General features: G+C 35.3%; 2 protein-coding genes across 4 annotated transcripts; one reads left to right on the plus strand and one right to left on the minus strand.

Moving 5' to 3' along the window:
- Window positions 1-1,824: 1,824 nt before the first annotated feature.
- On the minus strand, window positions 1,825-8,410 carry NPG1 (tetratricopeptide repeat (TPR)-containing protein). 3 transcript variants are annotated; one of them, XM_048088270.2, is made up of 7 exons: window positions 8,268-8,410; window positions 7,748-7,980; window positions 6,627-6,888; window positions 5,262-6,472; window positions 4,981-5,128; window positions 2,275-2,615; window positions 1,825-2,152 (listed from the first exon to the last, which is right to left on the minus strand). In XM_048088270.2, exons 2-6 carry the CDS (start codon window positions 7,919-7,921, stop codon window positions 2,296-2,298), a joined length of 2,115 nt encoding a protein of 704 aa, XP_047944227.1. In that variant the 5' UTR covers window positions 7,922-7,980; window positions 8,268-8,410; the 3' UTR covers window positions 1,825-2,152; window positions 2,275-2,295. The 3 variants fall into 3 exon arrangements, with proteins under 3 accessions (XP_047944227.1, XP_047944226.1, XP_047944225.1); XM_048088269.2 differs by having other exon boundaries at window positions 1,825-2,615; window positions 7,748-7,943; XM_048088268.2 differs by having other exon boundaries at window positions 1,825-2,615.
- Window positions 8,411-12,752: 4,342 nt separating this feature from the next.
- Window positions 12,753-14,836, plus strand: LOC125190589 (vesicle-associated protein 1-2-like). Its single transcript, XM_048087919.2, has 7 exons — window positions 12,753-12,941; window positions 13,033-13,103; window positions 13,177-13,258; window positions 13,351-13,466; window positions 13,980-14,123; window positions 14,294-14,371; window positions 14,513-14,836. Exons 1-7 carry the CDS (start codon window positions 12,890-12,892, stop codon window positions 14,612-14,614), a joined length of 645 nt encoding a protein of 214 aa, XP_047943876.1. The 5' UTR covers window positions 12,753-12,889; the 3' UTR covers window positions 14,615-14,836.
- The last annotated feature ends 258 nt before the right edge of the window (window positions 14,837-15,094 follow it).

Here is a 15,094-nt window from a genome sequence, read left to right on the forward strand (position 1 = left end):
TTTAGGAGGTTTTATTTTGTGTGTTAAATGGAGAGAGAAAATATTATTTTTATATTCATGTGAGAGAGAACTTTTTCCAAAAATGGAAATGTGACATCTTTTGTGAGACAAACTAAAAAGGAAAGTGTGACATCTTTTGTGGGACAGAGAGAGTAGTTGTTTTTACTTGAATACGACTCCAACTTTGTATTGAATTTATTCGAACTAAATAATTATTAAATAAATTGTAAAACTTTGTAGTTAATTTTTTTAAAATCAAAATTACAATCAGGACTGAATACCCAATTTTTCGGGACTGGATACCCGAGTCGAGTATCTAGGTACTCGAAATCAAATTCGGATCGGGTATCCGGTATTAGATTTTGAAAATTTCGAGATCGGATATCCAAAAATTTTGGATCGGGTATCTGCGGGTACCCAATTTGACAGGCCTACCCAATAGTATCTCATAATTTATCGACTTGATTTTGGATTTTCCTATTTTCATACACAGACCAGCTAGACTAAATTGAGCCAAAACTTTTAGACCTAAAAATTAAGAGATTGGGTTAAATCAATTAATTAAAAGAGTGAATTTTAAAATTGATCCCTAGAAATTATAAATAATATCACCACAGGTCTCTAAAAAAATTATTTATTGCATTTGAGGTCCTTCTTAACTTATTTTTCACATTTTGGCCCTAACACATTGAGAGCTCATTTAATGTAAATTTATTGATATTTTAAGAATTCAAATCTCACATTACATATATCTTTTAATTTTTAATTAATTAAAATAGATAATAATTTAAAAATATGAATTACTCCTTTCTTCTCATTCAAGATGACCAACTTTCGTTTTTTGTTTGTTCCAATCAAGATGGCCACTTTCCAATTTTGGAAATAACTTCCTCTCTCCTCATTAAAATATTCAACTACATTTTCCTCTCTACTTTATTTCACCTACCAACACTTCTTAAAATCCCGTGTCACCCGAAAAGTTTCGCCTCAACTATGGCGAAACGGAGGAAGTAAAATAAAATGATTTCAAATAATTATAAATGAATTAATATTGGCAAAAACATGGTTAGCAATATTAAATATAGTTACTTCTTCCGTCACCTCCCTCTAATTATTTTCCCAATATTATTTCATAAAGTTAAACACTTTATTAAAATTCACATCAATGAAAATTGAGACATTTATTAGCGGCTAGAGAGATTATTTATATTAAAATCATTATTTATTAGCAGACGAAGGGAGTATTTATATTAAAATCATATTTATTAGCGGACGGAGAGAGTATTTATTACACATTTTAACAAATTATTGATAATCAAATTTAGGACACGTAGCCTCATAAATTAGTTTTACAATCAAATTATAATTTTTAATATTGATATACTCCCTCCGTCCGTGATTAAATACCCCATATTTGATCGGCGCGGGTTTTAATAAATTGTTTGACTTTATTTTATATATTAATTTTATAATAATATATAAGTGTAATATAGAGTCCACTTATTAAATATAGTAAAAGTGAAATGAGATATTTATTAGCAGACGGATGAAAAATAAATAATGAGACATTAGTTGTCAGATGGAGGGAGTAGTACTTTTTTATTTTGTCATTTTTTATCCACCAAATTTCTTATTCGCGAAGCTTGCGATTTTACCTTAACATAGTTTGGGTTATTTTAAATAGTAGTACTACTACTAGTTATCAGCTAAATGAGATTGCGATTTGCGCATAATCAAGGAATGAATAATCACTTCAATTTAAAGTGGGAAAATTCTTCTCAATCTACGCTCACATCAGTGACATTCCTCCACCCCATCAAAAAATATGACTATTTGATCTTTATTTATATGACTGCAAAATTAAGAAATATCAATCTCATATACATAACATCCAAATGTACAACCTTTATAATTATAAACCACAAAATAATGTCTAACAATTTCTTTTTACATACATTAGGTCGGATTTGTAATAATATTAAGGGAGCCGACTCTTCAAAAAACGACCTACTACATAACGGTGCAAATTACAATTCCAAAAATTCTATCAATTTCTCTTCTATATTATTTTCTTCCATCATTTTTTTACCTCTCAACAATGAACAATTACAGGGTTTGCCAGTAACGGATAGCTCTGAAGGTCGTAGCAGTTCTGCAGAAAGAATTACAATGTTACTGATATCGAACGTTTCCCTTCACCTCGAAGGAGCTATATAACATCATTACAGAAACAAGTAAATTAAACTTCGTTAACAAAGAATCAAAGAATGATACTTGGATTTGGTTAGAAAAAAATCAAGAGATGGAACTGAAACTCTCGATTGGTTCAGATTCTTCAAGAATCGATGCTGCCTGGAAACAATCGACAGCATCAGCCATCCGCCCATCAACCTTGTGAACTATGCCTAACTGGTACCAAGCCATGGAGTTGGTGGGTTCAATCCTCAATGCATCTGAAAGTAGAGTTCTAGACACAGGCAACATCTTGGGTCCCATTTTAGACAAAACCGAGCCAATTAGAATCTTGCAAGGTACGTATTTTGGTTCCAGCAAAAGGGCATTGATATACGAAGCCAAAGCTTCATTTATACGCCCTTGTTTTTCATGCATAACACCTGGAACAAAATATGAGTAGGATATTAAGCATGTTTCTTTATTTCATCGAGACCTCCAAACTCTACTCTTTCAGTCATCCGTGAGGACCACAATCATTATCAACTCTGTTCTACAAAAAGAGGAACAAAAAATTGTGGCACAATTTTAGCCTATTGTTACATTTCAGGCAATAGTAGGCTTCTTCTTTGTGGCTCTACATTCTTGTAATTTGACATGATATTTGTGCTCTATTGTTGAATTAAAAGCTATAATTTGAACACATACAACATTCGAGTTAAAAAATGATATAAAGCTAACAAACTAATAGGGTGAGCAGCGTCCAAAGTTATTATAAGAATGTTTATCAATTCAACCTCTCCATTCCCATCCCCATCAAAATCCTCTTTATTCTAAGAAAGCATCCAGGCATGAATTACATATGTCAACATGCAAAGTATACGATATAGGGTTGCATTATTTCAACTGATAATGAACAACAAATATCATTTTATCATAACCACCAAGTCTTAAGCTTTTCTAATACTACAAATAAGCGAGGAAGTATATATATTAATAATATTGTACTTAGCACTTTAACAAATCTAAGATCTTTCCGTAATGAGTAGAATAATATAGCATGTATTATGCACATATTTAGTGGTATAATCAAGAGTATATTTTTGCAGTACGGAAACTTCCACCCTAGATTCAACTGTTGAAACAAATATCTAACATGATTTGACATGCAGCAAACAAGTTTCACCGAAACTTGACAAGTCTCAGAAGGGTTCCTGGACGGGGAATTTTCAACAGAAGAAGAAGCTCTACAAATAATATAAGTATGGTTTTATTTTACTATTTATGTATGTAAAATGGGGCTTAACCTTTTAATTATAAACTCGGATGGCTTTTGTTTCTATTTATAGAAAATAAATATGTACTTAATCAAATAAAATAATATTGCCATGAATCATAAAGGAAATATTATTATTCTGCCACCCTAAAGGAAAATGCCAAATAGCATTTGTCAATATCCATAAACTAGCTGGAAACTCCTGAAACTTCAACGAGCCTACAAAACATATCAACTGCAATAGGTTTTACTGATTTCATGTCCCTTACACAAATATATTCCCCCTGTCTCATAAGAGCGTCCTCGGTCTTTATGGGCAAAGGTTTTAATAAAAATTAGGTAGCGGTGGTTTTGATTGGAGAAGGGGTCCCATGTTTTCTTGCAGGGGTATTTTACGCTAAGTAAGTGGAGAAAGGGTCCCACCTTTGTTGTTAAAGAATAAAGGATGTCAACCATCCTTGATATTGTTGTAAATAAGTTGAAAAGATGGTTCAAAATATATAAGGGATAGTTTCCAGAAAAGGAATGGGTACACTCTTGTGGCTCGGACAAAAATGACAAATTGAGCACACTATTGTGAGCATTACTCACACATATTCCCACAACTTCGATTGAGCACAAGTGTCTCTCACCATTTCCCTACAACTTTGGTTGATTCACTATAAACCAAGAAGATGAAAGTATATAGGCCTCATTCTTCAGAAGATCTATCTCTTGTATGGTCAGTCTGAACTTGGGTTTACATCTCTTTCATATATGAGGTGCTTTTGTATTTTTATAATAATTAGCTCTTAGAATAGACCATTTCTTTGGATTGCATTCAGTTCATTCAAATGGAATGTCACAGTTACATTCTCACCATGTTTAATTGATAGACTTTTATGAGATGCTTGGTATGATGGAATGGAATGGGGAAGGAATGGAGGTAGGACTCACCATTTCAGCCCTTTCTCATTTAATAGAAAAACATAATAACTTTATAACAGCCTTATGAAGTTTTATTAGCCGCCTCATTCTATATCCTGCTTAGGTAGCTTATACAATACATGGAGTCATGAATAGTTTTTAACAATATATTAGTTGATTGGATCACCATCACCTTCATCTCTCTAGCAATTAAAGTTCATGGAAATTGAAAGAAGAAAAGCATTTATGAAGAAACTGATTGCAGCACATTTGTCATGGAATCTGGAAAGACATGGATCCTGGACTACTGGTTCCACATATTAAACTCAACAAAGACCATTATTCACCTCTTATTTTCATAGAATCTGGAAAAAAATAGATACTTAAGAAAATACTACCACCTCTATTTTACTCAAAAGTGACACATTTTCCTTTTTGGGATGTCCGACTCAAAGAACAACGTTTCTAAAAAAAGAAACACTGTTCTCTCTACTTTATTTTCTCTCCACTTAACACACTAAACAACAATGCAGAAAATCCCGTGCCAAACAAGTTATGTGTCGCTTTCAATTTATTTTTCTTTTAAACTTTACGAGTAACAAGGCAAAGAGTTTGAGAGTTCTTACCTTCTGTGTGCAGTGTTTCTGGACAATACTCTTTCAGCGTTCTGGCTTTCCCCAAACATACCTCTGCATCCTTCCAATGAGAAAGAATAGAGTATAATTTTGCAAGTCCATGCCAAACTTCATATTCATTTGCATTCCCATCCTCCACCTATACAACATACATGAGATTATGATTGTTATGAAACTAAAGGGTGACCATAAAGATGGCAAATGTTCAAGAATCATTAATTCAAATAAAGGGATTGGCATAGGTATCCTCAATATAGATATCAGAATTCAACCTGAGGTGCACTTGCAAGAGCTCCACAAGTTTTTCTTTGGGCTTGTACCAAGGCAAGAAGATAGCGGTAAGTCTCAATCGCATCCTTGTGCAGTGACTGAGAAACTTTTAGCTTTGCTTTCATCCTCAGGAGTGGTCCTTGATCCCACTTCGAAGTTTCATCCAATGCGGCATCAGTAACCACTTCAGCCTCCGAAATGCGCTGTTGGGCAGATAGAACCAAAGCAAGAAGTCTCCAGCCTCTTATCATAGATCCACCTGTCACATCTAAATACTGTTTGGCATATCGAAAAGCTGCATCGAGATTCCGGTGTTCAGCATATTGAATTCCCAACTCAAATGTGAGATCAGAGTTTTCAGGCTCTAAGGCTAATGCACTGTCTAATGATTTCAGAGCCTCAGACTGAAGACGAGATCTCTCAGAATCTGAGGAAGAATTTTTTGCTTGTTTTCCTAAGCAAAGGCCCAACATACGGAGGCCAACACCTTTTAAATGTGGTTTTGATTCGAGCGCATTAATTATTGCCTTCTGTGCATATTTGACTCCCTCTGCAGCAAAAACAATATTCTCGCTGCATATTTTGGCTGCAAGCAGCAAGGACATGATATCATCTGGTTCCTCGTGTGGATGTAATGACTTTCTCAGTAGTTCTATGGCAGAATTATTCTGTCCAGCTCCATTTAAGGCCAATGCCATAGCTTTCCATCGCTCGATACGATGCATTGCTCCGGGCATGGCCTCTTCAAGCTGCTTTGCTAAAACCGAAGTTTGGTTACATATAGATAGAGCAAAAGTAAGGTGTTCTAGGACTGAGGGATCCCACTTGGCTTTACCAAGGCAAAACTTTCTCATAACAATCATTAAAAGTAAAATGGCCTCTTCCAGATTATTCTTAGGTACATATGAACCCTCGACCTGAGAAGCTAAACTGGGTGGACTGACGTCAAACCCACTGTACAGCAAGAAAACTGCAAATGCTTTTTGAATCCTTGCACATCGATCGTTGTCAACGTTCCATTGACTTAGTAGGGCACGGCGGTAGGCACCCATCGCTTCAGTATAGTGTCCAGCTTGTTTCCATAACTCTGGGAGAAGTTCGACAGCATGGCTTACAGTTTCTTGAAGCTTATTTTCTACCAACACATCAGGAATTCCATCAGGGAATAGCTTCTCTACTGCATCAAGCACACTCTTGCACTCTTCAGCCGCCTCTAGAATATATCAAGAGAAGATTGTATTTAATCAGATAAATTATTCAAATGAACAAGTTCTCTAGGAAATTAAATTTTTTCAATAAAATTATGGGATATTGGAAGAAATTGAGATTATCTCATAACTTTTTTGAAATAATTTTAAAAGTATTACCACTTAACTTCCCCAGCTTCTGAAGAGATTTAGCTTTTAGATATATGGCCTCAAGCACAAGGTTAGTGGCATGCTGTGAGACTACAGATCCTAAATCGCTGCGAGTACGGCCCTTTTTGGTACTAGTAGTAGTAGGCTTATCACCTAGAGATTGTTGCATCCTTTGTATGGCTGCGTGAAGATCAATACCATCAAAGACTCGTAAAGCACCTTCAACATTTCCTCGTTGATATTCCAACTTTCCAAGAAGGGCCCTTGCTTCCTAAAAATTTAATAATATGTCATTTTGGGATTAATTGTTAGAGTGATGAGATAAAATGGTAAACTTTGGGCTAGGAATATTATCAGCAAAAAACTTTATCAAATAATGTTACTTCAGAAATACAAGAGTATTTGCTAGGGTGTCAATCGGGGCAACCCATTCAAGTTTGGGCTAGCCCTATCAAACTGTCGGGTTATTTGGCTCAGCACTCAGGCCAACTGAGCTAAAAAAAATTCAGATCAAAATTCTTGGCCCTAACCCCCATACTTTTGGATTTCGGGCTAGCCCATTGGCCGATAAAATTTACGCCTAAATGTCAATGTATGTTATAAATCGCCAGTTGATGATCACTAAAATGTTCCTCCTCTTATACTAGAAAAAAAGAGATGAAAAGAAAATAAAAGAAAATAACCATTCCCTTTTTTACTTAAAAATTGCAGAGGAGAAAATGAAAAGAGAAGAAAAAATCGGAAAAAGTGTCAGGCTTGAAGTAGGAACAAAAAAAGATCAGCTACTATTATGCACAAACTTTAATGCCACGAATATGAGTTTCTTAAAACACATCCAGCAACAAAACAACTTTTTCTTTCTCATTACAATGACAGACAAGGAGCCAACTGGTATCATTATTTCCAATTTCCAGTTCTTTCAGGTTGTAGGTATGAAAATTTAATCTTTGTCAGGTAGATTGTATGGTAGGGCCCTAGTTTAAGTTATCAGTTGACTAGCATCTAAAAAAATTTGGAAATTACAATTTGCAAACAAACAAGCCCCAGACTTGTAAAGCATTGACTAATAACATCTAGATATCACTAACAATTAGGGAAGTCAAAAAACGGTGGCGTTTCAATAATCAAACCTCAAAATTGAGTGATAAGCCATCTCTTAAAGCAGATTCAGCCTCTTGAATATTGCCCTCATCAAGCTTTGCCTCAACTTCACTTGTTTGCATGGAAACCCCATTCGCAACAAATTGTCGAACGGATGGATCTTTGTCGGGTTGACCCGAGCCCGATGGCTGGCCTCCTGACATCGCTGATCGCAACCTTCCCTCACTAGATCAAACCAAAACAACGCGATTACCCATCACCCCTGCAGTTCTACCGTATCAACAACAACACAACCACAAATGCAGCAAAAAATGATTATGCCCTAAATGCCATTTGCCGGCTTGTTCGCTTTAACTGAGTTCGTGGAATCTATTCAAATTAGCAGTAGCCGTTAGGGGAATAAACCCAGACAATTAATCGGCATTTGAAGGCAAAATCAACGCTTAATAAATTGCAATAAATGAACGAAACAAATTTCTGTACGCCAAAAAATGACGAAAAAAGGAAACGAAAAACATAAGCGATTAAAATTAAAATTGTCACATTTACCTTCCAGTATGCGGAGCTCTGCAATGAAATTATTCCGAGAGCAAAGTCCAGAGAGAGAGAGGTGACAGATCGATCAAAACAATGGATCTATAGAAAACTGGTGAAACTTTGATGCACGTTCTTTTTTGGAAATAGGCTATATGTATTGTTTTCAGTTTTTATATATAAGAAATTTATTGTTGGTTTAAAAAAATCAATGATAAACCTCTCCTCTAAATCGAGAATGCACTTATTAATAAAATGATTAATGATTTGTTGTTGTACACGTGTCTGCAATAAATTGAAACTAGAGTGGTGGGAAACTTTTCTTCTACTTACTTAAATTTTAACATTATTAAAAAAGTGAAAAATAATAATCGACTTTAAAATTTAAAAATATACTCCGCTAAGAGCACCTACATCGGTGCTCGATGCATCAAGCACCGTCGTGCCGAAAAGCAGGGCGACGTGGCATTCACTGATTGGCCAACGACATTTCCGATGAAATTGCCATTTTTTGTTAAATTGAAAATAATACCAAAAAAAAAAAAAAAATTAGATTCCCCAAAATATAGCCGTTCTATTACCGTCTTTTTGAATTTTTTAAATTCTTTTTCAAATTTTTTTAATCCCAAAATCATCTACAAATACACACATTCATCATCCATTTTTCACATCGAATTATCTCATACTCCTACTTATCTCATATTTTTTCATACAACTCACCTACATCTTCCTCTCTCACTCAAACACTCTCTAACTTAAAAAATGGATATGAACAATATCGCAGCGGAAGCGGAGCGCGAAGAACAAGAATACTATCAACAATATTATGCCGCCTATGAAGCCTATATCGCCGCCACTGCCCCCACCCCTCCTCCTCGACCAACGAGATCAAATCGCCGCTGCATTCCTCGTGACCGGGAAGGAGCCCACGAAAGGCTCGTTGACGACTATTTTTCCGACGAGTCGCGGTTTTTGGCAGATTACTTCTGGCACCGTTTCCACATGTCAAAACACTTGTTTATGCGTATTGTCAACACATTGTCCGCCCGTGTTGAATACTTACAATCACATAGAGACGCAACCAGTCGGCAGAGTCTCTCGGCGTTGCAGAAGTGTACTTGTGCCCTCCGACAACTTGCTACCGGGCAAACAGCTGACCTCTTCGATGAGTATTTGCATGTGGGTGGGTCAACTGGAATCCTATGCCTAAAAAATTTTTGCGCCGACATTTGTTCTGCTTTCAGTGAGGAATTCCTTCGGGCATCCACCAACGAAGATTGTCAACGGTGCTTCATCTTCACGAAACACTCCGTGGATTTCCTGGTATGGTTGGCAGCATTGACTGCATGCACTGGAGAAGAATTATCTGAATGCTTGGAGGGGGCAACACTTAAGCGGCCTAACGCTTATCCTTGAAGCGGTCGTCGAATACCGCCTATGAATTTGGCATGCATATTTTGGCGTGGCCGGATCCACCAACGACTTGAACGTGCTCTATTCTTTACCTCTCTTCAATGATGTTTTGAATGGTGTAGCACCGGTGATCGATTTCACTGTCAATGAAAATCCATACCACATGGGGGTACTATTTCCCCGATGGTATCCACCCAAGTTGGCCGACTTTCGTGAAGGTGCTTAGCATGCCGCAAGACCCGAAACGGGTTCTTTATGTGCAGCGTCAAGAGGCTGCTCGGAAAGACGTTGAAAGATCTTTTGGGGTCCTTCAAGCCCGATTCAACATTGTGAAAACCCCGGCTCAGCTGTGGTACACAAAGAATATTGCCGACATTATGTACACGTGTATTATCTTGCACAACATGATTATAGCTGACGAAGGACCGAGGGCGGCTAACTTTTTCGACGAGGATGAAGCCGAAAGCTCAGCCGCAAGGTCTCCCCCACGCCGAGGTGTGCATACGATGGTGCGCAATAGGATCGAAAGAAGACACACAATGCGCGATACCAAAACCCACATTGAGCTACAAGAAGACCTAATCCAACACATTTGAGCGAATTTCAGCTACGAGTAGTGGGTTTTTTTTATTTTATGAATTTAATTATGTAACTTTTAATTTTAGGATTTTAATTATGTAGTAATTTTTATTTTTTTAGTAATTTGTAATCGTATTTCGGGTATTTTTAATGCATTTTAATATGTGGAAATGTTTTTAGTAATTGAAATATTTAAATTGGATAATACAATGGTGGGGCAGAGAGTAAAAAATGAATAAAAGTGAGTCTGGACCCACACCCATACTCTTTGGCAAGAGCATGGATGTGGATGCTCTAATGCTTTATTAAACGACTAAAACGACTAAACATATAATATAAATTGAGTTTTTAATTAGAAAACTTCACATGCTTTATGAAGCAACTACAATATATTTCAGGGGCATTCGAAAAATTGTAAAATGTGCAGACTTACTTTAAATTAGAAATGTCAATTGGGCTAACTTGTGAGGTTCATTTATTAAAAATAATAAAAAAATAAATAAATAAGACTTTTATTATGAGTTGTTCATATAAGGAAATATGGGACTGGACAAAGTATATATTTTACACTAATAAGGTTTGAGAATAAACACACTCTTTATGTTCTATTCTAAGTGATACATTTCTTTTTTTATGTCTCACTCTAATTGTCAATTTTTAAAAATAAAAATATCATTAGAGCATTCACAGTATTGGACATCTCATCCATAGCTCATCTCTAATTTCTTCCTATCACGTCAGCAACCTATCTCTCAACCCATCTTAAACTCATCCTCGACCTATCTCACTATCACTATAATTCATTTTAATTGATGATCAAATATAAAATTACAAAATCAAATAATCTGGAGAAAAAAAAAACATATAACTCAAAAAAATGAAAATGGAGATTGGTGTGTGCAATAGGCAACAATCTCTGCGCGCATCTCACTCGGTCGTGCCTGCTTTTCCGGCTGTCGCCGTTTGCCGCCCTTCGGCAGTCCACTTACAATAGGCGCCGATCAGAACGCTAACCGAAGGGCGGTCGATCGACGTCCCTATTGCGAATGCTCTTATCTCTATTGTGTTCTCTGATCCACTTTATTCACTCTTCACTCAACTAACAAACAAAAATGCATACAGTCACGTGCTGAATATGAAATACTAATATACTTAGAGTAAGACAAACATAGGGTGTATATCCCAAAAATGTTACTCCCTTTGTCCGCGATTTAAAGTCCTATTGATCATTTCAAGATGTCCATGATTTAATGTCTCATTTGCTTTTTAGCATTTTAAGTAAATGGACCCACCATTCAACTAACTCATTATATTCATATTCTTTTATAAACATACATATAAAAGTGAAGCTCATATTCAACCAACCTATTTTCCCATTTTTCTTCACTAACAATATCTTAAAACTTGTGCAAAGTCAAAATGAGACCTTATATGGCGATGGAGGAAGTACATGTATTCTAGGATAAATAGCCATTTAAATCACCAAGTGTGGTCAAAATCTAGTTTATCCCACAAAGTTTGAAATCCGTTAATTAAATCACGAAGTTTTAATTTTTCTAGTTTATCCTATGAGTTGAATTTTAGGTGGAATCTTTGTTGACATATATTGAGATTTAAATCACGAAAAAAATGCGTGTATAATATAAAGTGTAATCACAAGGAGCTTGATCTTAAATGGATTGGGATTTCAAGATGGATTTCAATGTAATCTGTAAAGATTTCGCCTAAAATTCGACCCATGAGATAAACTAGAAAAATTGAAACTTTGTGATTTAACTAGTGGATTTCACACTTTATGGGATAAACTAGATTTTGACCACACTTGGTGATTTAAATGACTATTTACCCTATATTCTATAAATATGACTAATTTTCATCATTATGCATTAGGATGATCACATGTTAATTTCACTATAACAGATCGATTAGTTGAGTGGTTAGGCTGAAATCTAAACACTTAAAAACATATTTGGTAGGGGTGATAACTCATCTAGGGATGGAATTTTATGAACAAACGCTTAAATTTTTTATATCCAATAAAATTATAGTCCAATTAGCCTGGACCGGATAAACCTTCCACCAAAGTATGATTAATCCGAAATCAGCTATAAGCTGATCAGATTGACTAGATGAACTTCGAGATATCTCACGGTCAGATATTTATGAAGAAACCAATAATATTGTTTACTATTTGCTAATGTTAATGCTTAGTAGTACTCCATTTGAATAGTTACCAATTATGGATCATAGTATATTCGAATATTTTGCGTGTTTGCATTTTTTTTTTATAAAAATAATCAATTGGTCGTAATCAATAACTTTATTCAACAAATAGTTAAATAAATTCTCATATTTTGGAGTATTAGTTGTGGTTGAATGACAGAGATTTACTTGTTTTCATTTTATCAGAATTAATTTGATTAGTTAAAAATATTAATGATTCAAAATTCAAATGAAAGGCAACCACAATCTCATCTCATTTCCCTCCTTAACCTCACTCTCAGTAAATTTCGGATCACCTCCAAAAATTTTGTAATCTTGCATCCCAAATTAGAATTTTGTACATTTTTTAGCACCATTTTCAGCTAACAGTTACCTTCTTTTCATTTCATGTCAATTCAATTTTGCTTTTTGAAACCGACAAAATGAGTACCGGAGAACTTCTCGACGTTGATCCGGTGGAAATGAAATTTCCATGTGAGTTTTCTCTCTCAATCTGCAATCCTTTATTGTGTTAATATTTTTTTTAATTGTTTTGATGATTTTTCATTTTTGTTTGGTTGATTAGTTGAGTTAAAGAAGCAGATATCTTGTTCTCTACAAGTGACGAATAAGACCGAAAATCATGTGGCTTTCAAGGTAAAGCCACTAGATCTGAATTTTCTGGTAAAATTTTCAATTTTATCTTACTTTTGTTTTGGATTTCTTTCAGATTAAGACCACGAATCCGAAGAAATATTGTGTTCGGCCAAACATTGGGATCGTTTCGCCCAATGGCAACTGTGATATTGTTGGTAATTGCAATGCTCAATTGTATATCATTGATGATTCATTTTTTGATGAAATTGAATGTTTAATGCTGGCTATTTTGAATTCTGATTCGTAGTTACAATGCAAGCACAAAAGGAGCTTCCAACAGAAATGCAATGCAAGGATAAATTTTTGCTTCAAAGTGTAATTGCGCCTGCTGGTGCAGGTCCAAAAGACATCACTGCTGAAATGGTTTCTCTCTAATTAAATGCTCATCTTTTTAAATAGCTTAAGCTTTGACAAAATGTCCAGTTTAGTGTTTGTTCCTGCAAACTATTTGTGGAGTGATCAAATTTGATTAGAAAGACATGAGCCAAATGCCTTCTTCAAATAAACAACATAAAGACACGAAATTTTCATTGTTTGTCGTCTCATAAATAGGTGAACATAACCTTTTTAGCCATATTTGTGCGATGGACGAAAAATGAAAATATTCACTTTGGCGGAGGCTGCAAGCTAAATACTCCTCTTATTTAGTCAAGTTAAATTGATATACATTTATGAATTAAATTGTCTGGTACCGATATGAGAGGAAATGACAGGAGGCCTAAAAGATTTTGGGCAAGTTATGGTAGTAGGTGTTCTTAGGGGAATGGCGAGGTTGAAATTTGTCGAACTAGTGAGACTATCTTGGTTTTACTACTCTTGATGGTTATAGCTTTATGGTGAAGATTATGTGTGGTTAAAGGTATCTTGTTATTGTAGTTCAATAAGGATCAAGGCAAGGTGGAAGAGTGCAAGTTGAGGGTTGTGTATGTCGCACCACAACAACCACCATTTTCAGTTGGCGAGGAAGCAGATGAGGGCTTTTCAGCTTGCAACAACACAATGGATAACAGCGGCAGTGAAGTTCGTATCAATATAGCTAACATTATGTTTCCTGAGAGTTTCTTTTCATCTTATCCCACATATGGCTAGGCACTTTTCTCGGTTTATTGCGATTGGCGTAGCTAGATGTACCGGATGTATATATATGCTAAATCTATTGCACCAGATCTTTTAATTATTCAAATTCTCAGGCAAAATCTCGTGTTACTAAGTCGACTGAGGAAAAAGCTGCTGCAGCTAAACCGGGAAACAAAATGCGCCAGGAAACGGTGAGTTATGTTGAACACTTGAAATTGTTTGAAGATACCTGTATTAGTTGGATTCAATATAGGCTTATATCTGCTCTCTCTTCTTCTATTTGCCTCTCTAATGTGCTGCACTCGCTTATCGAATAATGTTTTTGTGTGTAGGATGTGTTGAAGAAGAAAACTGGAGGAGTATCATCCATCACTCTGGTTATCGTTATTGGTGTGATAGGTATTGTTATCGCGTACCTTGTCAAAAGGACATGACCGTGGAGTAGAATCGATCTTCCCAGTTACCTTGTTTATTTTTCTACTTATGATATAAGCTATTAAGCTTTGTGATTAGAGGTAGATTTACAATCTTATTTAGACGTTGACAGACAGTGCTTTAATAGCATTCTTCCATTTTTTTTGTACCTTGGAGAAAATACGTTAGATGTATGCATGTTTTGGATTCGGAGGGGAAAAAGTGTCTTCGAATTTGTATCTTATGACTATTGTTTGATCAATTAAATATACTATCTCCGTCTATAAAAAGTTCTATTGATAGTGAGCAATATGAGTTTTAATGAATAATTGGGTACAGAAGATAATAAGAGAAAGTGGTTGAAATATTATTAATTGAAAATATAGCTCACTTTATTAAATAGAAAAACTTGCAATAATAAATATAGACTAATTTTGGATGACCAAAAATGAAAAACATAAATATATATCGTAGACAGAGATAGCAGTATTTTTTCACTT

Source organism: Salvia hispanica, chromosome 5, assembly GCF_029641045.1.
Source record: "Salvia hispanica isolate PSC_SH4W2 chromosome 5, Shi_PSC_v1, whole genome shotgun sequence".
In the NCBI taxonomy this organism is placed as follows: Eukaryota; Viridiplantae; Streptophyta; class Magnoliopsida; order Lamiales; family Lamiaceae; genus Salvia; species Salvia hispanica.

Bases quoted from the DNA above. Each gene is read 5' to 3' on its own strand.
- LOC125190589 (XM_048087919.2), top strand. From the start codon at position 12,890: ATGAGTACCGGAGAACTTCTCGACGTTGATCCGGTGGAAATGAAATTT. The intron at 13,259-13,350 runs GTAATTGCAATG...TCTGATTCGTAG, and splicing joins TGGCAACTGTGATATTGTTG to TTACAATGCAAGCACAAAAG. The intron at 13,467-13,979 runs GTTTCTCTCTAA...TTGTTATTGTAG, and splicing joins AAGACATCACTGCTGAAATG to TTCAATAAGGATCAAGGCAA.
- NPG1 (XM_048088269.2), bottom strand. From the start codon at position 7,921: ATGTCAGGAGGCCAGCCATCGGGCTCGGGTCAACCCGACAAAGATCCA. The intron at 6,473-6,626 runs GTAATACTTTTA...GATATATTCTAG, and splicing joins GAAGCTGGGGAAGTTAAGTG to AGGCGGCTGAAGAGTGCAAG. The intron at 2,616-4,980 runs GTAAGAACTCTC...ATTTTGTTCCAG, and splicing joins AGAAACACTGCACACAGAAG to GTGTTATGCATGAAAAACAA.